The 26899-nt window shown below is 36.1% G+C and overlaps 1 protein-coding gene across 2 annotated transcripts in view; it reads right to left on the reverse strand.

Annotated features, from left to right (window-relative positions):
* Positions 1-3247: 3247 nt before the first annotated feature.
* The window catches only part of lrp2a (low density lipoprotein receptor-related protein 2a), a 91779-nt gene continuing 68127 nt past the window's right edge, over positions 3248-26899 (reverse strand). For both annotated transcript variants that reach the window (XM_026271201.1, XM_026271200.1), the window contains 30 exons: positions 26367-26662; positions 24416-25082; positions 23327-23497; positions 22099-22322; positions 20498-20675; positions 20179-20375; positions 18816-19061; positions 18536-18664; positions 16822-16941; positions 14952-15068; positions 14595-14711; positions 14050-14187; positions 13456-13578; positions 13227-13355; positions 12946-13077; positions 11893-12024; positions 11602-11745; positions 11152-11317; positions 10909-11037; positions 10044-10264; positions 9785-9964; positions 8787-8906; positions 8470-8560; positions 7345-7412; positions 7000-7117; positions 6218-6344; positions 5230-5337; positions 4995-5111; positions 4819-4890; positions 3248-3953 (listed from right to left, as the gene is read on the reverse strand). In XM_026271201.1, the coding sequence (XP_026126986.1) occupies positions 3783-3953; positions 4819-4890; positions 4995-5111; positions 5230-5337; positions 6218-6344; positions 7000-7117; positions 7345-7412; positions 8470-8560; positions 8787-8906; positions 9785-9964; positions 10044-10264; positions 10909-11037; positions 11152-11317; positions 11602-11745; positions 11893-12024; positions 12946-13077; positions 13227-13355; positions 13456-13578; positions 14050-14187; positions 14595-14711; positions 14952-15068; positions 16822-16941; positions 18536-18664; positions 18816-19061; positions 20179-20375; positions 20498-20675; positions 22099-22322; positions 23327-23497; positions 24416-25082; positions 26367-26662 (4948 nt within the window). In that variant the 3' untranslated portion in view covers positions 3248-3782. The remainder of the gene's footprint in view (positions 3954-4818; positions 4891-4994; positions 5112-5229; positions 5338-6217; positions 6345-6999; positions 7118-7344; positions 7413-8469; positions 8561-8786; positions 8907-9784; positions 9965-10043; positions 10265-10908; positions 11038-11151; positions 11318-11601; positions 11746-11892; positions 12025-12945; positions 13078-13226; positions 13356-13455; positions 13579-14049; positions 14188-14594; positions 14712-14951; positions 15069-16821; positions 16942-18535; positions 18665-18815; positions 19062-20178; positions 20376-20497; positions 20676-22098; positions 22323-23326; positions 23498-24415; positions 25083-26366; positions 26663-26899) is intronic.

Below are 26899 nucleotides of genomic sequence, written 5' to 3' on the forward strand. Positions count from 1 at the left end.
GAATTAAAATAGCAATGACCAGTCTTGAAGAAAAAATTTAAATAAAATTAAGAATAGTCTAAACAGTTTATGCAACCGGCCCCTAAACAGATTTTTGGAAGTTTAGCCTTGCATCACTTGTTCACCAATGTATGCTCTGCAGTGAATGGGTGCCGTCAGAACGAGAGTCCAAACAGCTGATAAAAGCATCACAATAATCTGTATGACTCCTTTAAAAAAAATAATAAATAATAATAATATCTTGTGAAGTGCAAAGCTGTTAATTATTTTAAAGAAGTTTATGGCATTTTAACTTGAAACAGTTGCTGCAGTTGCTGATAAATTATAAATCCAAAAATCCATAATAACGCTTCCTCCAGTAAAAAAAAAAAAAAAAAAAGTTAATTTTCTGTTGTTATCTCACATCAAAATCCACCAAAATATTTGTTTAGAGCTGTTTAGGACTGTTTTGATCTGTGCATATGTTTCTTTTAATTTATCTCGGCTGTGACATCTTTTAACTGAAGAAAGCAATCTTATGGAGAGGACTCAGTTAAAATGAAGTTAAAATGTCTTAATGATAGATTTGTTTCTTACAAACATGCAGTTTTTCTCTTCTTAAGACATTAACTGGTCTGGAGTGCTGTGGATCACTTTTGGATTACTTTTATCAGCTGTTTGGACTCTCATTCTGACGGCACCCATTCACTGCAGAGCATCCACTGGTGAACAACTAATGCAATACAACATCTTTCCAAATCAGTTTCAAAACTAAATTGTGTGATTTGCATGTTCTTTTATTTTCATGTCTGTTGGGTTTGGTGAAGAACGCTGTCATCTCGGTCCTGGAGGACTTTAAGAAGGTTCTGGACAGAAACCTTTCAAAATGTAATATATGAATATTCCATTTATTTAGTCTGATTAATAAACCCTAAGCTCACATTAATGTACATAATCACGTTATGTACATTAAAGGGTACATAACAAACACAGTTTCACCTAAGCTCATGTTAATCTTGAGTACAGAGTAGAACTGCATCCTTCATATAACCAAAAACTCTTTAGTTTGATCATATTTGTAAAAGAAAAATACAGCTTTCTGATTCTTTCCGGAAAAATCGAGCTCCTGGAGGCGTGCCGTGAGCGGAGCTATAATACTGATGTTTCGTGTTTTTTCCATTAACATACAGTATCTACACTTATGTGCTGATTTCCAAAAGAAATACAGAAATCTGATGCAATTGTACTTACATGAATGGGGTCTTTTATCAGAGGGACGGTTCCTTGTTTTAATAGCGAATGATGTGCAAATCCAGCGTCGACTTGGGCCTTGTTTATAAAACATTCGTCACTCCAACGACCAGAACACACAAACCCACTTGATACACTCCAGTGGCTGCCCCAGAAAAAAAAAACTGTATCCACTGTTCATGTGGGTTCTTGGGGAAGCTGAACACAGTAAACTTTCCCTCACATCCAAAAGCTCACTTATTTGGAGGCATTTTCCAACAAATCCAATGCAGCGCTGGCGACGATTTTGAAGCGCGTTGATGTGCGCGGTCTTGCTCTCCTCTGGCCAACGTGTTTTCCGGGAGAAATGCTCATATAAAGAGTTCCGCTCTTGTTTACGTCATTAGATCCACGATCAAAAAAAGAAAAAAAAAAAAAAAAAGAGAGAGAAAAAAAAAACGCCAAGACGTGTACCAACCCGGAAGTATAATTTTTCAGCACAGATATTCTCACTGATTCTACTAATTTTTTTTTTTTTTTAAACTTCGGCCATGTTTAGCATGATAATCCATCTCTTTAACACAGTGAACAACTCTGAATACACAAAAACACCATTGTACTCTGCACAATTACTCCTCACTCAATTTCTTCAATCCTCTCAATCAGCACTAAGCTCGGAGAGTTCTTCAAGTCTTCTTTGTAACCAGAATCACCTCTATATAGTGTTCCTGTAGCTCAACTGGTAGAGCTTTGCTTATCAAGCGCAAACCCAAGGTTGGGGGTTTGATTCCCCAGGAACACATGATAGGTAAAAATTGCTTGAATGCACTGTAAGTTGTTTTGGATAAAAGCATCTGCTAAATGCACAAATTTAATTTTAAATTATATATATAGGCTATATATATATATATATATATATATATATATATATGTGTGTGTGTGTGTGTGTGTGTGTGTGTGTGTGTGTGTGTGTGTGTGTGTGTTGTACATCAAAAAGGCATTTTTTATAAAACAAATTTATTAGATTTTTCACAGCAGCATTAATTTGTTTCCAGTTCCTTTCTACAGTAACATAATCAACATGTCAAGATGAATAAATTCATAATATACATATTTTTTAATATTCAAAATCATTTAAAATATAATGACTTCACAGCCCATGCACTTCATCAGAAGGGAAAGTACGTATGAAAAGCCCTTGAAACGGCTGCTGGGACATCAGAGATAATCACATGCACATAAACCGGGGAATTTCAAGTATTATTTCAATATATAAAACAGGAGTGGTGTGTCTTCTACTTCTAATAAAATGTGTTTATAGTGGAATATGTCACTGCATTATCATACTTTCAGACTTTCTGTAGTGAGAGTCCCTTTCTCTGCATGGCATATTTGGAGTAGTTCACCATTTCTGTAATTATTTCCTCATCCTGATGTCATTTGAAACCCAAATGCTGTTATTTTGAAGAAAATAAGCAGATCTTTATCATGCAATTTGGTGTCAGTTCCTTATATTTATTGTACAATTTCATATAAATGTAAATAATTACAATTTAAAAAAAAAAAATTGGGCAAACTATTCCTTTAATAGCTCTCAGTAGATCTGCACATGAGTGATATCTCAGACATAATGTGATGCTTTTGCTCTTTTTCTTGAATCTGGCCACTCCACAATTGAGGTATAAGTACGATAGTGATGCATATGCGCTGTTTTCTCAGTGGTGAAAACTTTAAAGGAATAGCTCACCTAAAAATGAAATATTTCACTGGAGGAAGAATTATTATGGATTGTGAACTGGTATTTTAGCTGGAAAGTTAAAAACACCCTAATGATGGCTTTGTTTCTTACAAACACACAGCTTTTCGATAATTTTTGATGTTAATCGATGGACTGGAGTGTTGTGGATTATTGTGATGTTTTTATCAGCTGTTTGCAGTCTCATTCTGACGGCACCCTTTCACTGCCATTGGTGAGCGAGTGATGGAATGCTACATTTCTCCAAATCTGTTCTGATGAAGAAACTAACTCATCTACATCTTGGATGTCCTGAGGGTGATTTTTAATTTTTGAGTGAACTATTCCTTTACAAATAATCCGATCATATGTCAAAGTCTCAGCTGGCTCTCAAAGCACTTTTACTCAGTATTGCTGGCATATGTGTGTGTGTGTGTGTGTGTGTGTGTGTGTTTGTGCGAATCTCCAGGAATAAGTAATAATCAATTTTTCTAAAATAACATCTGACCAGAGGATATTATCAAACAAAATCTTTTCAATTTACAAATGTACAAAATATTCATAACATTCTCCTTCAGCAGCATCAGTGCAAAGATATACAAATATGACTTCACAATAATAAAAAAAAGAATCATACAACATGAATTGGCATACAAAGTATCAGAAGGCAAAGTCTCTTTTCTGTAGGCTATACAAACATTTCATCTATTCTCATCTATACTTTTTTTGTTTGTGTTTCAAAAATAATCTTAAATTGATTTCTGTCATATGCAGGCTGCTTATAAAAATAGATTCTGTGCAAAGGGAGTTTTTCTTTGTATTTTCCCGTGTGTGGTGGTCATATTTCACTGTCCTCTTTAACCAGGTTGGCCGTGTCTGTAAAGGTGTCCTCCGTCGGTGAATAGGCGCTCAGTTTCTCTCGTTTCTGAGGTTTGGGAGGAGGAACGAAAGGAGACGGCTGTGATGAAGAGCTGGCGTCTGCAGCTCCACGCGTCTGCTCATCCTGCATCTGACACATGCGCATCATTCTCACATTAACACCCGTATTCTGGGTAAAACTTTACTCTGGAAATAACTTTTACATGCTTTACAGCAATGGGAATATTCCTGTCCACATGCATTTCATTTCTCCTGTGGAAATGCTGGTGATGGTTTATTACGATACATTTTAGTGACAAAGTCAAATAAAATCAGCAGTGTTATTTTAGTATTATTGATATGCTATTAGAACGTTTTTTTTTTTTTTTATTACATTTTCTGTTTTCATTTTAACTCCCAAGTTTCAGTAATTTTAGTTTATTTAGTTTTAATAAAATGAGAATTTAAAATTACTATGGTAAAAACTGAAATACAGCTGAATAGAATCTGAAAAAAAAAAGATTATTATTTTTTACAAAATTACCAAAACCTAACCTAAAATGAAATGGAAAACTAATTTAAAATATTAATAAATGCTATAACAGTGTATAAAAAAATATATTTTAGCCAGCTTTATTTAAAATAATTAATTTTTAATTTTATATGGTTTTTAATTTTAGCTAATGATAACAACTCTGAAGAGTATAATCAACTTCTATATATATATTTGTTGTGCTCCTTTGTTAATATGTATCTATTAAATATAGATTTGTTCTGACTTATATACTAATTTTGATCAATGCTATAAACTTGGCATTGTGTACTATTAATATTTTGCCAATATTTGTAAATCACTTTCGATAAATGAGTTTGCTTAAACAAAATGCAAACATAATACTTGTGTTTCCTTGATCGCTTGACTTTCTACAATTGTCTGTTTCTTCTTTCACTCAATATTACTTTTGTTTAGACAAGTGAAGTTATAAATTAATGTTAGCTTAGTCAGGTCTACTCACCTCTGAATATGTAGGGTTTTCAAATGTTGTGCTTGGCTTCAGTTTTCTTTTAAAGAAACTCCATTTGGACTCCTGCAAGACAATAAAATAAAATAAAATAAAATAAACATGGACGCATGATGGAGAAACAACAGAAATAATGACTGAATTGTGGACAAATGTTCAGAAGTTCCCACCTCTGTGGTTGTTAGCTCTGCAGGTCTGCTCTTCACCTCCACTGCCTGTTCATGAGCATTAAACACAGGGTTTGAGAAGTTATTCTCCACCTGGTCACCGCTGACGTTCACAGTGACCTGTATGAAGCACAGAAACACAACACTCAGCATAAGACCCGCTCAGGTCAAACATGTTTGATTAATACCGTTAGCAATGTCTAGAAGGTTATGAAATGTTTTCGAGAAGGAAATATACCTGTGTCGCGTGTATTACAGCTGGATCGCTGGATGGGCCGGCTGCAGTCGAGTACAGAGGATTCTCAAATGTGATTGGCTGTCTGCCAGAGTCTGCGAAATTCTCATCCTAATAATAAAAACCAGAGAATCCAGATCAGACACAAACCAATGCTTCAACACACAGCTAGCTAGCTAGACTGAAATCAATGAGGTGACTGAAGTCTGAGATTATTAACAAATAACTGTTTACTTGGCATTAAGCTAATTTCCATTAAACATTGTGGGGTTGGTAAGATTTTTTTTTACTGTTCCTAAATGGCTATTTTGCTCACAGAGGCTGCATTTATGTGATCAAAAATCCAATAAAAACAGTAATATTGTAAAGTATTATTGCAATTTTAAATAATTGTTTTCTATGTAAATATATTTTAAAATTTTATTTATTCTTGTGATGCAAACGCTGAATTTTCAGAATCATTCCTTCAGTCTTCAGTGTCACATGATCTTCAGAAATCACTCTAATATGCTGATTTGCTGCTCAAGAAACATTTCATTATTATCAATATTGTGCTGATTCATATTTTGGTGGAAACTGTGATGAACAGAATGTCCAAAAGAACAGCATTTATACAATTATAAATGTATAACTTTATAAACTTTTTGTCACTTTTGATCAAATTAATGCATAATTTTCTAATAAAACACATTTTATTGACCCCAAACTTGTGAATGATAGAGTAAGTGTTCATTTAATTATTGCCACTGTCTCATTTGAAAAACTCATATTAGTGGAGCACTACTTTTAACATCTTAATTAGACCATTGTGATTAATGATAGACAGAATCCCATTAGAAACTATTGCAAAAGAGGTAACATTAACACTGCGGCCAAAAGGTCAACCAGGGATTTTACGCCTCAATGATAAGTCAAGAAAAATGTGCTGAGTGCCCTTAACAATCCAGGAGGCAGAGGTTACTGTTAAATCGAGACAAAAGAGCACATTTACCAGCTGCATGGCCCTGTCGATGAACGACACTCCCAGAGTCTGAGGCTCCAGGTCCATCGTCACATTGTCCCCAGAATGAAACGACACTCCGTTCCCTGTGTCTGCCGACTTCACCAGGCTGCTCAGACTGAGAGAACCAGACAAACAGCAGCAGCACATGAGAATCATACCAAATCAAACTCAATATATGGAATTTTCACAAAGAAAAGTTCAATTTAATGAATTGTTTCACATAAATATAGCGACCGGATCATTAAAGAACTTGAAAAACACATTATTGTAAGACATATGATTTGTTAAGATAAAAAGTTGTTCCGGTTCAGTCTGTTAATAAATGTTCTTGATATTAAGCTGTTTCTGTGAGTCTTCCTCATCCCAGTAAGATGATGCAACCGCTCGAATGCAACAATCAATCCCAGTGGCCTGTAACTACTTCAATCTGGGAGATATGCATACGCAATAAAGGCCCACTCTCAAAATATTATAACTTTCATTTCTACTTTTTAAATCATCGAAACATTTAGACTTTATTCTCATAATATTTCGACTTTATTCCCAAAGTATTGCAACTTTATTCTCATAGTATTATGATTTTATTCTCATAATATTTATTCTTGAATTATTTTGACTTTATTCTCGAAACATTTTGACTTTATTCTCATAATATCTGTGTACTCATATATTCATTGATGCACTAAAAGCACAATAAGACTAGCTGCTTAAACTGAAGTCATACAATATGAATTCATATAGCTGAACTGTAGGCAGTTTTTGTGTTGTACCTGGGTAGTTTAGGCATTGACGGGATGAGAGAGCCGGTGCGCTTGTAGTTGAGGAAAACTCCCACAACCAGAGCTCCAGTGATCAGAATAATCACCACTGCTAACAGGACGGTCACAGCTACACACACACACACACACACACACAGTATGTAAGACAGATAAGTGCAGTCTCATTAGTATTCATTTGAAATTAACTTGCGTAACAAGATGGATAGAGTAATTACAGTTGATATTTAATTGCATCGAGTAATTAGAGTTGATAAATAACAGCATCACATGTTACAAACCGTGAGTGTTTATAATGAAAGAGTTGTATAACTAATGCACAAGGAAGGGTTTGTTTACCTGTTCCTGCAGGAGCAGCTCTAGACCGCCCCATTTCACAGAAACTACCCGAGTAACCGTATGGACACCTGAGGAGCATAAACACTGAACCGTTACAGACAATCTACAGTACGGCTTTGACAACAATTATTCTTTCTACAAACTGATATTTACTGCATATTTTTAGATTTTCATGATGATTGTCATTTGTGTTCACGCAGTCATACTGTATTTGTGACTATTGCATTTATATGTTGCAGAAGTTCAGGAGTCATATGGAAATGTTTTTTTAATTGCAATATTTATCGAATTATAAAAAAAAATAATTATGTATTTTCATGCTAAATATCAGTCAATTATCACTAAATAAAGAGGTTTTGCATCTGAAAGATTATGTTTATAATTGAAATTGATCTATCTATCTATCTATCTATCTATCTATCTATCTATCTATCTATCTATCTATCTATCTATCTATCTATCTATCTATCTATCCACACACAGAGTCAGGTCCATGTATATTTGGACACTGACACAATTTTCACAGTTTTGGCTCTGTATGCCACCAGAATAGAATTAAAATGAATCAGTCAAGATGAAATTGAAGTGCAGACTTGAAGCTTTAATTCTAGCGGTTGAACAAGAATATTGTCACCTTAAAGATCTTTAGTTTGCTTTCTCTCCTCGTGTTTCTGATCTAGTTTTTGTCTTCCCTTAATTATGTCTATTGGTTCAGGTGTTTTATTAATTATCCTCATTTGCCTCAGTAGTTAAGTTCAAGTCTGTTCAGTTTGTCTTTGTCCGGTCTTGTTGATGTGTACATGTGTTTCAAGCCTTCCTTGTGTGGATTACCTTCATGAGGATTTATTAAAGACTGTTTAATGTAATGCAATAACTTCTACATTTAATGTATAAGTGAGTCAACTGTCTATTTACTTATAGTCCCTTGAAAAAGGGTGGCGATACATATGAAAGAGCTGTAACTCCTTGTATGTAGTGCGTTGTATATACAGTCTATAATTTGCAGCAAGTTTTCTAAGAACACATATAACAAAATATGAATGAAAATTCCTCATGATATGAGCCCTTTCAATAACTCTTATCAGCGGGGCGGCTGTGATGCTCTACACTAGCGTTCACACTCACTTGCACTTCGGCAGGCCTCCCTCATCAGTGTAGCATGTTCCTCCATTCATGCATCTGCATGCAAGTGGCATGGACACCTCTGCCTCAATGGCTGCAAGTGCGAGGCAATGCAACACAGTCACAATGCAATCACAACACAAGTCAAACACTCACTTTCATCACAATATCAGAGCTCTGAAGCCAAAACATCACATGACAATAATGAAAGCATCATGCAGGAGTAGATGCATGCATTTAATGAAATGTATTGATGGGATGCAATGGAGCCGATCAGCTCATCTCAAACTAACAGCAGTAGGTGTGTGTTCATCTCTTACCGGCATCACATTCATTCTTGTTGAAGGTGAGCAGTGTGGAGCCCTGTGGACAGGCACAGGTGTATCCACCCGGCCGCAGCAAACACAGGTGACTGCAGACACCCTGACAGGGGTTCAGCACTGCAAGAGAATACGAACAGTAATTTACTATTACTATTACAGGAATTATCTTCAGCTAAAAGAAACGCGGTGAAAAAGAACTGAGGAACTGTGTTTTTACACAGTTGCTCTTGGGTATAAATACAAATGCAAAAACACTATATATATGTTAATTAGCACGTAACTGAATGTTCACAGGTATTTGCATCCTTTTGTGCAGATACAAGATGTTATGTATCTAAGTTATCTAATTTAAATCATAGGATGTGTCATAGAACGTGCATTAGTTTATGGGCATAAAGTCACTCAGCTTTAACCTCAGGCAGCTATTCCTTTTTAGATGCTTCTTGTTTAATAACATTGCTGCGTCATAATCATAATCTAACAGTGTTCTTCTAATCATGTTTCCATATTCAGGTTTTCATGTCTTTTTTATTTAATTTTCAACATTAATTTACATATCAGCCCAGATATTTTCATTATCTTCATGACGGCTAACTAAGGAAAACACTTCATTAATATGACGAGCTGCACCTCAAAATACATGTTAGATGGAAACATTGTGTATTATGATTAATTCGATGTATTTTAATAGTTTGACAAATGCAATAGGTAATAATCATTTGCATGAATGTTCAATTTATGTTGTAATAAATATCTGAGACATTATTGTTGTATCTAAATGTATTAGTCTTTATAGAGTGAAAGTAAAAAGAGCAAATGGGAGAAGCAGATGAACAAAACAGCCAAACAACAAACAGATAAAGAGGGATTCAACTGAGCTATGCACGTACGTTTTAAACACTACAGATCACTACATGTTAATTTCTCAGGTAATATTAATTGTATGACCTATTTCAGATGTGGCAGTGGTGTAATAAACATATCCCGTGTCTCACCCGAGTGGTTGTGTCGGTGCTGCTGGTAGATGCGTACTTGAGTCAGCCAGGGGTTTATGGTCAACACCTTCACCTTGTCTCCTTTCCCGAACTTATCTTTTTTCCACACTTCTCCCTTCTCTTTAGTCGTCCAGTACACGTGTCCCTCGAACACATCCAGACTGTAGGGGTGACCGATGTCTGCAATGACAGCAAACGTGAGAACCACGATCGGCCAGTCAAAAGCTGTTTTCACAGATGTAATGCTCTGCCGTCTCACCTCCTGATATGATCATTTGACGGTCTGTTCCGTCCGCTTTCATCGACTCAATGATGTTTTCTTTGGAGTCGCACCAGTAGATGCGGTTTTCATTCAGGTAGTCTAAAGCTAAACCAGTGGGCCAGCCCAGATCTTCATCTAACAGCACCTCTCTGTGCTGCCCATCCATCCACGCCGTCTCAATCTTGGGCTTCCTGCCCCAGTCGGTCCAGAACATCTGACTATAACATACACACACAAAATAATCATCATTAATGACAAAAACTGCAGTTTTGAAGAATTGAAGAATATATATATTAGTGCTGTCAAACGATTAATCGTGATTAATCGCATCTACAATAAAAGTTTTTGTTTACATAATATATGTTATAATATATTGTGTATATTTATTATGCAAATATAAATACACACTCATACAGCATATATTTTTTAAATATTTACATGTATATATTTATATTCATATAATTTATATAATATTTAAATATAATATAATATATATTTTAACAACATTTTTTATTAAATATATACATGCATGTGTGTGTATTTACATAAACATAATAAATATACACAGTTCACACACATATATTATGTAAACAAAAACTGTTATTTTAGATGTAACTAATCGCAATTAATCATTTGACAGCACTAATATATATATATTATATATTATATATATCTCAATTTTTTTTATTATCTCTTCACTCACAAATCTCTACACAAGCTCAATACATAAGCGATATCTACCCAAAATACTATTTTATAAGATGTATTTATTTAATTTCCATGACTTTCCCATATCCTAAAAATCACAAATTTAAAAATGTCATTACTTTATAGTAAATCTCATACATATTCATATTCTTACCTTAGACCAGGATTGACTACAATAGCGGCTGGCTGATCAAGATCACTGTGAATCAACCACTTTCTGTAACGTCCATCCAGTTTTGACACTTCGATTCTATTAGTCCCAGCATCTGTCCAGTAAATGTGGCTGATGGAAAAGACAAAACACATAGCAGAAGGGATGTTTATTTTCTATGGAACTGTCCCAGTTAGAGAATCTGCATCAGAGCTCAAGTAAAGTATAGAGAAGCACAACACACACCCTCCGATCCAGTCCACGGCGATGCCATCAGGACTGGAGATGTATCTGAGGTTCAGGTCCACCTCTTTCACAGGATTATTTCCATGGTCATCAAACGTGGTCATGTAGGCCCTCTTAATCGCACCGAACTCTGAGCCTCGTCCCAACACTGTCCAGTACACTATACCTGACAAAACATTTCCAAATATGCTTCAGTCAGTGTGCATTCATAACCGGATTACAGAAACACAACAATACAGTGCAACAGTGATTTCATAAACCTAGGTTGGTTTGGTAAGGACTTCAAAACATTCTTCAAAATATTCAAAAGAAATCCTGTAATAGTATATAAAGAATATAACCCTGGCTTTGTCTTATTGAGCTTTAAATTGTGTTTCCTTGTGATGCATCTGCATCAAAACATTAAGCATAAGTCATATTAGATGGGATTTCCCATGGATATTGTCTTACTTAGACCGAGGCCCTCTGGGTCCCACAGGTAGTCCAGTGCCTGAATGTGCTCCGCATTATCCACATAATCAGAGTACTGTGCTGACGAGAGGTTAAAGCGGCGGATCCGCACGTTATCAGGCAATAACAAGACGGGAGGATTTCCTGTGGGGAAAACAGGAGTTGTCACTGAAAGGTGAGGAGTGTGCATCTATGACTTCTAAAGGAGCGCTCATGTTTAGCAATGTTTGTCAATTTCAGGCTATAGAAGGTAAAAAAGAGAATAAATGATTTCATATTGAAAAACTTTACCCTCAGCAGCGCATTCGACTCCCGGCTGCTCTCCCACTGATCGAAACCCGTTGGCGCAGAAACACTCATAACTGCCCTTAGTGTTCCTGCACAGCTGTGGACACGTCCCATAAACCTCACACTCGTTCACATCTGCAGACGGCCAGAAAACAGCTCACATTATACATGCAGGAAGCATTTCAACTTCTGAGGCTGTGCCAATGTTGTCTCTAAGCCGCTTTCATGCAGAGAGAAAAAAGTCCAGGCCAAGGACAGAATGAAAAACTAACTGGTCGTTTTCTGTAGCACTGCTCAAATTTGTTTTGTGATCCAGAAACTTTCCAACATCAGCACTGTCAATGAACTGAACTGAACCCGGATTTATTATGATTAAGTGAAACAAAAAAGAATACTAATAAAAAAAAAAAACATACAAAACATTTTTTACTTAAAATAATTGTTAAAAAATAAAATAAAACACAAAGAAAAAGTCTTTTTCCAGCTAGTTGCCAAGGTAGAACTTTTCAGAATTTAGTATTTAGCTTAACTTGATGTCCTAAAATAACTGAAATAAATTTAATGAAACGCACTACAAATGAAAAAGAAAATGTAAAAATGCAAAAATAAACCTAATTCAAAATATGAATACAAACTATAATATTATCTCAGTGGTACTAATAAAACAGTGAACTGACTTGAGCTAATTAATCATGCTACTGTATCTGCTGAGCTGCTTATAGATGAATCAAATTCGTTTTATAACTGATGAACTTTTGCAACACTAGCTCCGTTCACATGCAACCAAATAATCCGCTGGTAATTGGACTGATGGCTCAATCAGACTGAAATGGCTTCATGTAAACATCTTAATCGATCCCACTGAGCTCCTAAACTCTTGATTGGATTGAGTACGGAAACTTGAAAGTACATGTGCAATGACAGAAATGGGGGAATGACGCAACAGATGTTGTTTTTGTAGAATGAAGTTCCTGTCTGGCTATAAGCCTGTCTTCTAATAAAGAAGTAAATAATGAGGTTTTCTAATGAATACAGTATTCAGACGACACAACAAACCATCGCAGCTGTTCTTGTCCTCCGGGTTGGGTTTATATCCAGGTCTGCAGGAACAAATGAAGCCTCCGGCTGACAGATCTGTGCAGTTATGCTCACACAGATTCTCACTGCATGTGCGTCCATGGCCGTAGTCTAACAGAGACAGATGAAGAAATGTTACAAAGATGTGCAGGCTAACATATCTAGACCTTTTTTTGGAGAGTTTCTGGAGCTTTCTCCTCTTTTGTTTATGCAAGAAATAAAATAAAGAATATGAGGGTGAGTGAATGAGCAAAACTCACAGCAGCCGAGTTCATCGCTCTGGTCTTCACAGTCGTCGTAGTCGTCGCATGTGTACTGCAGAGGGATGCACTGACCGTTCCCACATTTATACTCGTCTCCAGTGCAAGGCCCATGTGTGGGAGTCACACCTGAGGAGTCATTCACACAAAACAGTTTCAATTTAGGGAATGAAAAGGGTTTCATTGGTCAATGGTGTATTTGATTATCAATCTATTGGCGGTCACTCACAATGCTCCGGCCTCTCGTCGCTTCCATCACCGCAGTCATCTATCGAGTTGCAGAGCTCGTGACTGTAGATGCAGCGGGTGTTATCACAGCGGAAACGAAACGGAGGATCACATGAGATGTCCACTGAGGAGACAAGAAACATGACGGTTGTGCATTCTGTTCCACATCATCCTTATTGTGTTATATAACTGATATACTCTACAAATTATATTAGAAAAAGAAAGTTTAGACAGATAGTCGGGCTGTGCGATATACCGCATTTTGGACAGGATCACGACTTCTGCTTCTGCAGTATTTAACTAAGTGTTATTTATCCTGAAAACGTTTAATTTTAGTATGCCACTTGCATTGGTAACAAGCCTCCACAAGCTATTATGGCTGTGGTTGCCAGATTTCAATAGATTAAATCCCCCGATCTGAGTGTTTCTCTTAAATAAATACATTTTTCAATTAGAATTCAATATAGATAGATAGATAGATAGAGAGAGAGAGAGATAGATAGATAGATAGATAGATAGATAGATAGATAGATAGATAGATAGATAGATAGATAGATAGATAGATAGATAGATAGATAGATAGATAGATTCTCACAGCAGAGATGCAGTTCTTCATCTGAATTGTCCCCGCAGTCATTATCTCCGTCACATATCCAGTGCTGCTGCACACACACGTGGTTCTTGCACTCGAACAGAAAGGGTGGACAGTAGGTGCTGTTTGGGTAGCGTGTGGCTGAAATATACACACATACAGCTCAAAGTCAACTTTCTCAATACATGATGAAGATGCATTCAAGCATTCAGTCGGAAACACACCCATGACTTTGGCATTGCTAGTGCTGTTTCATCTACTGGCTGCTCAAAATGATCCTGATCTTATTGTGAACATTTCATCTGTGCATATTTATATATATATATATATATATATATATATATATATATATATATATATAAAGGTTTGTCTTCATAGTCTTAAATCAAAATGTCAAATTCCTTGATATTCCTTATTAAGTTTGCATGAAGATGGGAACAGTTGCACAAGCCTTTTGGACTCTAGAGGGCGCTGCAATACAACTCAGCTGTCTTCTGGTTACATTTCAGGAAAAAAAAAAAGGAAAAAAACCATGGCAGCAGACTCACGACAGGAGCTTTCATCAGTGAAGTCGAGACAGTCAGCGTTGCCGTCACATTTAAAGCGCTCGGAGATGCAGTGGCCGCTACCGCACTGGAAGTAACCAGGGTGACAGGTCCGCAGCTCTGAAACACATTCATCCACAATCTCTCAATACGCCACGGAGAATGAATTATGCACACTCCCTCTAAGTCATTCACAAGGTATCCTGGCACACAAATGCATTGAGATATCACCCACTGAGGACCGATCCGTGATAAAAAGACAGTATTATGATGTTGAACATGGTGGCAAGTGTCACAGTTCTCTCCATCCCTCTTTTACTAGTCTGTCCTTTCTGCTGTCTCTTCTTTTCTCTCACTCACCACAGTCTCTTTCATCAGAGTTGTCCTCGCAGTCGTTGTCATGATCACAAACCCAGCGGTCAGGAATGCAGTGCAGGTTGTCACAGCGGTACTCGCTCTCTGTGCACGGACGAGGGGCTGCGGAGGCATAGGAAGAGTGCATCAGCCGCTTGTCTACATTTAACCAACAATTTAAAAAAATACTGCAATCAGAATTCAAAAGTTAATTTTTGTGAACAGAAGTGGCCAAAATACAGCTGACACAGCACCTGAACAGTGCACTGAAAACCTGAACTTTTACTAAAACACAAGGGCAGTGATTAGTCACAAGACTAGAGGTTTATGTGATGAGATACAGCTTGCTCTTCAAGGCCATTTTTGGGAGGTGAGTTCATAGCTGGACTCATCAGGGGAGTGACCCGCGCTCAACACCCCTACAGCTCTTCTGTAGGGAGGAGAAAAGTGCTGAAAAAATCAGCGCTTCTTTCAACATGCAGCTCCGAGGTCCAGCGCAGACCATTTGTCAACCTTTCACACTTCACAGCACCTCGTCTGCCATCACGTCTTCTCCTCCACACTCTCTGTCCGTCCAATTTGTTCCTCTCAATCTCTTTATCTTTGTCTTTACTGTTACTCTAAATATACAGGTGTCTTTCTCTCTTATTAAGGGAACAGTTCATCCAGCAATAATCCATTCACCCTCATGTCATTTTAAAACCAGAGAAAGTGACATGTTAAAGAATAACTGAGCCATTCTATTTCAATGACAAAAAAGCAGAATAAAAGTCTATATATATATATATATATTTTTTTTTTTTGTATAGTTGTACAAAACCAGTCATAAGGGTATTTTTTTTCTGAAATTGAGATATATACATAACCTGAAAGCTGAATAAATGAGCTTTTACGATCGGACAATATTTGGCTGAGATACAATTAAAAAATCTTGAACCTGAGGGTGCAAAAAATAAATAAAAAAAAAAATTCTAAATATTAAGAACATCTTTAAAGTTGTCCAAATTAAATTCTTAGCAATGCATATTACTAATCAAAAGTTATGTTTTTATATATTTATATTGAAAGTAGTAAATTTACAAAATGTCTTCATGGAACATGATCTTTATTTAATATTCTAGTGATTTTTGGCATAAAAGAAAAATCGATAATTTTGACCCATACAATGTTTTGTTGTATATTTCTACATATACTATATCAGTGCGATTTATGACTGGTTTTGTGGTTCAGTTTTATTCCACTTCTTCAGAAGCCATTCATTAGATAAAGCCAAACTCATTAGCTTTATCTAGTGAGTAAATCAAAATGTAAAGAAATAGATCACCCAAAAATTACAATTCTCAAACCCTGTATAAGTTTCTTTCTTCTGTCGAACATAAAATAAGATATTTTGAAGTGTGTTAGTAACCGAATAGTTGCTGGACCCCACTGACTTCCTCACTATGGAAAAAATACTATGAAAAAGTCAATGGAGACCAAAAACTGTTTGGTTACCCACATTCTTCATATTCATTTGAGTTCAGCAGAAGAGAGAAAGTCATACAGGTTTGGAACAACTTGAGGGAGAGTTAATAATTTTTGGGTGAACTATCCCATTAAATCAATATTCACAGAATATCTCGTCCTGTATGTATCGTTGGTTCACACATGTCACAAACATTAAAAGACAATCATATTTGATTTAAGAGCTACATGAGAGTTGACCATTTATCATATTTATTTGGAGTTTATTTGCTCCAGTCCTTTTAATTAACATTTTTATTTCATTGAACCACACAAAGGTGAGTAAGTAATGACTAATACTTAACTATCTCTCTGGTTTGTTGTGATTGTATATTGAACTGACTGAAGGCAAGAGGTGATGGCTGTTACTCACTGCAGTTGCGTTCGTCAGATCCGTCGCCGCAGTCGTTGTCTCCATCGCAGCGCCAGCGCAGGGGGATGCACTGGTGGTTATCACAGCGGAAATCACCCGCCGGCTCACAGGTCAACTCCTCTGCAAACACAACACAGACACACACAAGGCAACGCTTAACAGAGCGGAAGTGAACGTATTTATGAAGGTAAATGCACGATTTTTAAAGACCTTTATTAGAACAAGTAAAGAAAGTTTAAAGAACAAATGGAAGGGGACCGGAGAAATGAATCAAAATGAATTTATGATTAAAACAAAAACAAATATATGATGATGAGGTCAGAAAAAATAACTAGTTTGTGTATCCTACTGTCAGATATTTGTTCTTGTTTTAAGCATAAACACACTTCAATTTGTTAGATTTCTCAGACTTCATAATTCATATCATTTTGCATCTCAAGTATGAATCCTGATCCTCAAAATGTTGAGGTATTTGTATACAACATTCATTTTTTGTAGTGCAATGCAACATGACTTTAAGACTTCGTGCTCTGAATTAATTTGTTCAAGGGCGAACTAAGATGGAAACCCTGCCAAAAATAATGCAGAGTTAAAAAAAAAACAAGAAAACTGAGATTGAGAAGGACAAGAGGTGAGATAGAATGAGACGAGGGTGAAAAAAGAGACAAGAAGAGGTCAAATGAGAGGAGTGAAGAGGACAACATAAGAAAGCAGAATAAGTGCAATGAGAAGAGATGATGAGAAAAGGAGACAAAGTGAGGTGAAAAGGAAAGGATAGGAGAGGAGATGAACACACACACACACAGACACACACACACACACACACACTGGTGCCTGACACGGACATAACTAACACACACATGAATCAGTGGTGTGGCCCCAGACAGGAGGAGGGGTCACCGAGGGCCCGTACATCACACACAGACTGAACTAACACTCACTAATGATTTCAATCCATCAAGACACACACACACACAGTTTTCGAAAACTCCCAATTTCCAAACACATAAAAAAAATAAACCATGTTTTTTATGCTAATATAAAAAAACAAAACAAACAAAAAAGCTGGATTTTTGCCGCATATTTACAACAAATGGATTATTATATTGATTTAACCTTTTTTAATAATATTTTAATTATGATATTACTTTACTATTTCTAATAAATATCTACATTTTTGTGTTGTAAGCATTGCCGTATGAATAAAAACAGTTATGTAAAGTTAAGTTTTAAATAATGCTGTGAATAATTCAATTTTTTAACAATTTTAATTTACATTTACACATTTACTGTAGCACAAGCTTCTATCCAAAGCAATTCATCTCAGAGCCAGCAATATTCAAAATATATAATGTCAGGTTTATTAGAAAGCTAGATTAAAATAACTTAAATATCTACAATTCATATTTAATATCGGTTTCTGAATAAAAAGTCATTTTTGTATAGTCATTTAAATGTTCATATCATTCTAATACTTTTGCTATTACTTTACTATTTTATTAAAACAAATATCTACATTTTTCATTTGGAAACAAGAATACAGTCATGTTAAGAAATCTTCAATAATTTTCATAGTAATTTAAAATGTTATTTTTTAAATAATTTTAATATTAATACTTTTACTATATTTCATTAATAAAAAGATAACTTTTTATGCACGTTAATATATGCATTTGTAGTCGTGTTTGAAGTGGTGTGTTTTCTGCTGTCTCACCACAGTTTTGTTCGTCGCTGTTGTCCCTGCAGTCGTTGTGTCCGTTGCACACGGCCCACAGAGGAACACAGCGGTAGTTTGTCCTGCAGTCGAACTCTGTGTGATTGTCACATCTGTACGCCGGACCCACTGCAAACAGCATCCCACAGATGATTAACAACAACCAAAAATACTCAGAAAGGAGATTTAAGGTCACTTCATACTGCAGAACCTTTATTTAAACTAATGAAATAACAAGACAGATGCATTGTAACGGTGCAGTAATGTGTGGGCAGCTCACTGCATTCTTCGATGGGCTCGTCCGAGTTGTCTCCACAGTCATCGTCCACGTCACACTTCCAGCTCTGCGGGATGCAGCGGCCGTTCCTGCACTTGAACTGTCCGGGTCTGCAGGTCCTGCTGGAGCAGTGAGCGGGATCCTCGTCAGATCCGTCGCCGCAGTCGTTCTCCCCGTCGCACTGCCAGGCCTCAGAGATGCAGCGCTTGTTGGCACACTGCCACTGATGAGACTCACACTGATGCGTGGCTGAAGGGCAGAAGGAGAGGAAGATGCATCACCAAATACATGCCAACAGTTTCATCAAAAGCAGATACCTGAATAAGAGGGTTATTACAGCTGACTAAAACTAAACCCATTAAAATAACAGGTCACTAAAAAAAAAAAAAAAAAAAAAAAAAAAAAAAAAAAAATAAAATAAAATAAAATAAAATAAAAATGTTAACTGATATAAAATAAAATAAAAACGTTTTTATTTCAGCTAGTTGCTGAGGCATCATTTTAATTTGTATTTACTTAATCTGATTTGCTAAAATAACTAAAAAATAAATGAAAAAAAAAAAACTATACAGACAGATATATATAAAAGACAAAAGAACAACCTAAAACTTAAACTAAAATAAAATAAAACCTATACAACTATATAAAATAATAAAAAACTATTTTTTTTAAATCAGTGTTTGATTTTTAAATACATATTAAAGGTTGGAAATGAAATACTTATAAATATTACATGGAAAAACTAAAGCAAAACATTTTAAATTAAATAAGTATTACAATAAAAGCTATACAGAAATATTAAAACGATGAAAATGATCACATAAAATCACTAATATTTCAAATGAAAACGAAAAAGCTAATTAAAAAAAATTAATCAACAATATAATGGTATACAAATGATTTAAAACATTCAATACATCTCAGTTTGTAATATGAAATATGAAATGTTTGATTTAAAATATAAATATTAAATAGTACATTATAAAATTTTAAACCTGGAAAAAATTCAACTGGAAATCAGAAATGTTGCCTTAGTACAAAAAAATAAAAATAAATTAAAGCTTAAGCAGACAGGTTTAAAATAAAGACAAAGGAACATTTTCTTAAACTAAAATGAAAATTGAAAGTACAAAAACTTAACACTGTAGTACATAAATAACACTGGCATCATCACTGAAAGTCTAGTTTTGGCATGTTTCCCTTTAAATAATAAAATGTTTTAGCAAAAATGCATGTACTGCAAATACTGCTGTTTATTACAACATTTTATTATGGGGCTCAAACCTACAACTTTTCAGCATCATGCCCAGATTTTTAACCATTAGGCCCTGAGACTGACATGATATATGCTAGTTTTTTCCCATACCACACAGCACAGCGTCCTCGTCCGACCCATCGGGACAGTCCTGATTAGAGTTACACAGGAAGTGAGGGCTGGTGCAGTTTCCGTCATTACACTGGAACTGGCCCAGTCTGCAGTGCCGGACGGGACACGTGTAGGGTTCATCCGAACCGTCTCTGCAGTCCCGCTGACCGTCACACTTCCACCAGATGGGGATACAGCTTGAGGCACAGAGAGACACAAGGTTTAGTTTCAGTTAGGATGCTTGCTCATAAGGCAGCTGTCTATGTAGTGAGTATACAGCAGGCTTTGAAACAGAGTGTGCATGGATTGAGACACTAACCGTTCATTGTCTGCACATCTGTACTGTGTGCTGGAGCACATGGGCAGGCAGCGTGCGGCGCCCCCTATCTGCACGGTGAGGAAGTGATCAGGACACTCGCAGGTGAAACCCTGACCTCCGGCCCGCAGGAGACACAGGTGAGAACAGCCTCCGTTATTGACCGCACAGGGATTCGTCACTACAGGAGAAAGATGAAGTGTTAGAGAGTCACAGACAAACAAACAACCAAAGTTTCAGGTCTGTTCTGAATCTGTCCTGAATTATGGACGCATAAATTCAAATAATAAAATGCAACTTATCTAAATCATATCATAACTATAAACTTAACAGTAATGGATGACTAAGAATATTTTAGTGATACATTAAAAAAAAAAAAAAAACATACAAAAAAACATTCAAAATAAGGTAAATTTTAAAGTATTTTTAAAAAATTCTCTAAAATCTAACATTACATTTTCTTCAATGTTTTTTTAATAAAACATAAGAAAAAATTAATAAATGCTAAAATAAATTTAAATTATAAATAACTAATAATTCTAAGGATATTATAAATTAATATATTTTTTAACGTTGCAAATTAAATTCCACAGTTTGATTTGAAGGACACTTTATTTAATTTTTCTTGATATTAACAGAGAATAATCAGCAATGATAAAAAATAATAACCTAATTTTAATTTGAAACATTGGGAAAATTTAAGATTTTTAAGGAAAAATTCAATGTTTGGGATGCATTCTGTGTTAGCAATTATAATAAATGTTATTTAATATTTTTATAATCTGATTATTCTCTGTTATTTGGACAAAAGTAAATAAAATGCCCTTAAAATCAAACACTAGAGTTTATTTAATGTTTAAAATGTATTCAGTGTTTGAAATAAAAATAAAAATAATAATTATCATATTATAAATATCGATTTATTTTATAATTACCCTTGTTATTCAACACTTCTTAATGAATAATGGGGTAATCTTTAGTAAATAATTCTTATAATCAAAAACAAAAACTAATAAAAAATAAATGCAAAAATATTCTAAAATAAATGCAAAACATAAGTAAGCGAATAATCATGGGAATAAGTTTAAGAATATTATAAATGAATAATTAACGTCATACAGGTTTAGTCTTTAATTTCAGATTTCAATGTTAAAATCTAAGAACATTTTATTTTTCTGCAAATAATCCCGAAAAATATTAAGAAAATGATCAATTAATATGTATTTCATTTCAACTTTTGAATAAAACTCATACATTACATTTTGGACAGCTTTATTAACTTTGATGCGATAAATGTGCGGTATTGAATTGAGTCGTTCTTGTTGTGCAGACTATATCCTCTTACAAAGAACCAGGATGTGGCTCCACAACATGTAGGTGTAGCTCCTCTTTCTACAGAAAGCCACAGATAAAGAGTTTAAACTACCTGTCCCGGCCATTACAGCGATGATAAAGAGTTTAGTCTTTCCTGTGTCTGAGAAAGGACAGACTGTGTAAATATTGGCAGAGACCCTTAAGTGCCTCGGTGGACGTTTAAAGGAAGTGATAGCGATCTGACGTGGTATAATGAGCGCCCCGCTTGGGTTACGCTGTCCTGGGCTCACCTATGGGCTGGCGGTAGGGATGGCACACGTGGATGTCGAACGGTCGGTGGGTGGTGTTGACGAGCGCTTCCCGTCCAGAGCCGTTGTATTTGTTGCCCTTCTCCACCGTGCGCGTGTTCCAGTCCGTCCAGTACACGCTTTCCTCGAACACCGTGATCGCGAAAGGATGCGGCAGGACTCCGTCGTACACAGTGTGCCTGTGATTCCCGTCCAGATCAGAGAATCTGAGGAGACAGAACCATCTTACTAATGTCTGACAGGTTCATTTTGGGCAAAAGAAGAATGCAGCTGAACAACATGCATAATTAGTCAAGACACAGCATCTATAAAATGGTAAAAACAATGTTGGTGCACGAGCAAATCTTCATTATTTTGGGATTTGTCAGCATATAATGATAAATGTAATTTAATTAATCAAATTGATCAATTTAATGTAGAGAAGGATAAATGTGACCATGTCATAAGGGAGATTTGTAGATCATCTGAAAGTTTAATAAAAACGCTTTCCATTGATGTATGGTTTGTTAGGATAGGACAATATTTGGTCGATATTTGAAAATCTGGAATCTGAAAAATTGCTTTTAAAGTTGTCCAAATGAAGCTCTTAGCAATGCATATTACTAATCAAAAATTACGTTTTGATATATTTACGGTAGGAAGTTTACTAAATATCTTACTAAATGGCTATTGCTACAAATACACCCTAGCGACTTAAGATGTAATGCTAACCATATAAACAACAACAACAAACAAACAAACAACAACAACAACAAAAAACTGATAGACTGACTGTAAAAATATTCTGTCTATTTAATTTAATTTTAAACATTGAACAGTTTTCAGTGCTTGATGTGTGGAATTTACTCAGTGTTTGCCATTTAAAATAAAATGGATTTATAATATTCTTAAGATTATTCTCTATTATTCATGTGAAAAGTAAAATCAAAGATGCTGTTCAATGTTCTAACCCTTTTCTAATATATTTTTCTTATTATTCATATAAAAGTTTAAAAATAAACAAATGCTAAAAAAAATGCAAATAATAATTAAATAAATATATAATCATAAGAATAATTGTAAAAAAAATAGTATAAATATGTGACCGTGGAGCACAAAACCACCCTTAAATCGCTATTTTTAGAAATAGCCAAAAAATAATAATTTTATGGGTCAAAATTGTTGATTTTGTGTTCCGGGGTATCATATGTCCTTAAAATCAAAATCTTACTCAATGTAGTTGAGGTGCGCATCAGACCAGTAAAGCTTGTCATTGGTGTAGTCAATAGTGAGACCGTTGGGCCACTCGATCTTAGTAGTGATGATGGCCGACTTATTATTCCCATCCATCCCGACACGTCCAATGAAGGCTTTGTCTCCCCAGTCAGTCCAGTACACATATCTGCACAAAGATGACATCTGATATTAAAAAATTGAAGCTAAAACAAATTCCAGCAACATAAAGGCCACATATTGTACACCACAGTTTAAAAGTTTGAGGTCGCTAAGACCTTATTCAGTTTACAGGCTCTCCTGCTGACCAAGGCTACAATTATTTGACAAAAAATGCAAAACATTTTATTACAATTTAAAATATTTTGGATATACTGTAAAATGTATTTTTTTTCTGTGATGCAAAGCTGAATATTCAGCATCATTGCTCCAGTCTTCAGTGTAATCATAAATCAGTATTTACTACACAGAGCCATAGTTCACAGACAAGCTATGCAAAATCGCGTTCATAATCGTAGACGATACAATCACGCGAAAATGAAATCTAAAAAATCGGTCTGTTTTTACTCATAACGTCAGTCTAGTGTTTGAAATAAATTCTTCTGAGAGATGATGTGGCTTCTTACACAGAATAAGGCACACAACATATTTAATAGCAGTGAAAAAGGCTGTGTTGTTTAGCATTGCATTATTAGTTTATTATAATAAAAATTCTAATCAGACGAACTTAGATAAGGCATATATTGTCGTAGTCGTGTGTTTATTAGTCACGTTGAATCAATGAAAGCAGGTAAATCTTCTGTATATTCAGCAAACCTATAGGGAATTCCTGGGTTTCTTCTGCGAGGTGTATTTTGAGTTTCAGCGTGAGAGCGCCCTCTGGCCTTCAGATGGAGATTTACTACTGATCACAGAACCGTGCTTCACTGAAAGTATGCATGGCAACTTCTGTCTAATCGCGATTTATCGCCTTTGCGATTTAATTTCGATGAATCGTGCTGCAGCCCTAGGTTGGACAGTAAACGTGGATCGTAGCAGCAAAGACACTGTGCGATGATCATGCTATATAAAAATCTGGTAAACTCACCCAAACTTTGGATGCAGAACGATGGCTCTTGGATTCTCGAAGCAGTATGTGTTATTAGCATCCACACAGTGTTCTGCTAGCTTCCTTACAAACCGGCCGTCCAGCTCCGACACCTTCATGCAGTCGAGAAAGCTGTCGACCCAGTACAGCTTCCTCCCGACCCAGTCCACCGCCAGGCCCTCGCCATGCAAAATCCCATTGACCACCACCTCTCGTCCCGTCCCGTTAAAGAACATCCGCTCCAACACCCTCCGGCTCACGTCGATCCAGTACAAGCGTCTGTCCACCCGATCGAAGTCCAGCGCCACCACACTAGTGAGGCCCTGCAGGATGAGCGAGTAGGCCTCGCCGTCCGTCGACAGGTTGCGCAGATAGTAGCGGTTGCTGAAGATCAGGTAGGGGCTGATGTTGCTGTTTTGCCTGCAGCTGCGCCCGTCGGGTTCGCGGAGGAAGCCTGGAGCACATTTGCACACGTACGAGCCCATGGTGTTCTCGCACACCTGGCTGCACACGCTGGGCGTGACCGAGCACTCGTCCACATCGTCGCACGTTTTGTTGTCGGACATGAGGCGGAAACCGGGTCGACAGGTGCAGATGAAGCTGGTGGGAGTGTCGGTGCAGTTGTGGTCGCAGTGGTGCATGGATGGGTCTGTGCACTCATTGATGCCTGAGACAATAAAACAGACAAATAATACGATTTTTATGTATATACCGTATTTTCCGCTCTACAAGGTGCACTTAAAAGCCTTTAATTTTCTCAAAAAATGACAGTGCGTCTTATAATCCGGAGCGCCTTATATATGGATCAAGGCGCTCTGTCAAAATGTTGACATTCCCTTTAGCACAGCTCCATCTAGTGGAAGCATAATGCAAGCCCAGTCAAACGTTTGACTGCTGTATCTTCTATTCTATGCGCTTTATAATCTGGTGCGCCCTATATATGAAAACAGTTCTGAAATAGGCCATTCATTGAAGGTGCTCCTTATAATCCGGTGTGCCTTATAGTATATATAATTTTCATTTTATATTTAAAGCTGCAGTAGGTAACTTTTGTAAATATATATTTTTTTACATATTTGTTAAACCTGTCATTATGTCCTGGCAGTAGAATATGAGACAGATAATCTGTGAAAAAAATCAAGCTCCTCTGGCTCCTCCCAGTGGTCCTATTGCCATTTGCAGAAATACATCACTCCCGGTAAGAAACAACCAATCAGAGCCGCGGTCCGTAACTTTTTTAGTGTTCAAAATGTAGAAAAATGTATATAATAAGCGAGTACACCATGAATCCATTTTCCAAACCCTGTTTTTAGCCTGTCCTGAATCACTAGGGTGCACCTATAATAAGTGTTTATATTCGGACTATTTTAGATTGCTTCGGGGGTTTGCAGCTTTAACTTATATTAAGTATATTTAATTTATCACTTTTTTTTTATTTAGGCGTTTTTGTGAGTTTTTTTTCTAGCTATAATAACCCTAATTTATTACTCGCATTGAAAGAAAAAAAAATAAAAAATTAATGCAATAATTTCACGATAAAAAAACATATGCTCTCACTCTTTAGACATAATCTTACATGCTTTTTACAGATGGCCTGATGTCCTCTACTAGTCCTCACATATACATTTCTATAAATGACAGTGAATACAGTGTTTGACCTGTATTGTGTCACTGAGCTTAAAAGATGATTCAATTCAACCATGCGATGATGCAAATGACATTAATTTTAATTTATAAATTGAAATGAATTTATACTTAAATTACTTGTAAAGAGGGTATTTTGACATTATTTGCATGCATTGCATATTTACACATAAATAATAAATGTTACACAAATATACATGTGGAGCAAAATTACGTCTAAGAGTACTTGAAAAACACATTTAAGTACAGCACCAGAGTACAAATACAGACCACAGCATGTCAAGTTGTCAGATGATGCAGTGCTTACCACAGCCTTTCTCATCACTGTTGTCGTTGCAGTCGTCGTTCCGGTCACACACCTCGCTGAGAGGTATGCAGTTTCCGTTGTCACACCGGAAGTTTCCGGGAGGGCAGGTGGGTGCTGGAGTCCTGCACAGGTGATCCAGCTCGTCGGATTCATCCCCACAGTCGTTGTCCCCATCACAGACGAAATCCTGCGAGACGCAGCGGCCGTTCTGACAGGTGAACTGATGCTGTTGGCACGGCTGATAGGTGCAGCCCTGTTCATCACTGCTGTCCCCACAATCATTACGACGGTCACACCTAACAGCAGGGAATTATGGGAGAAATTACTCTTTTTCACTGGAGTCAATCACCTAAACAAAGTTTTGTATAAACACTGCAAATTGATTTAGAATTGTATATATAAAGTTATGAACATATAAAAAGTAGTGCTGTCTTTCATAAATAAAAATGGAAATAATACATTTATAAATAACTTAAAATAATAAAAATCATTAAAAATAAAAGTATTACAATTATTAAATTGAAATGAAAATA

Source organism: Carassius auratus, chromosome 9, assembly GCF_003368295.1.
Source record: "Carassius auratus strain Wakin chromosome 9, ASM336829v1, whole genome shotgun sequence".
Lineage (NCBI taxonomy): Eukaryota > Metazoa > Chordata > Actinopteri > Cypriniformes > Cyprinidae > Carassius > Carassius auratus.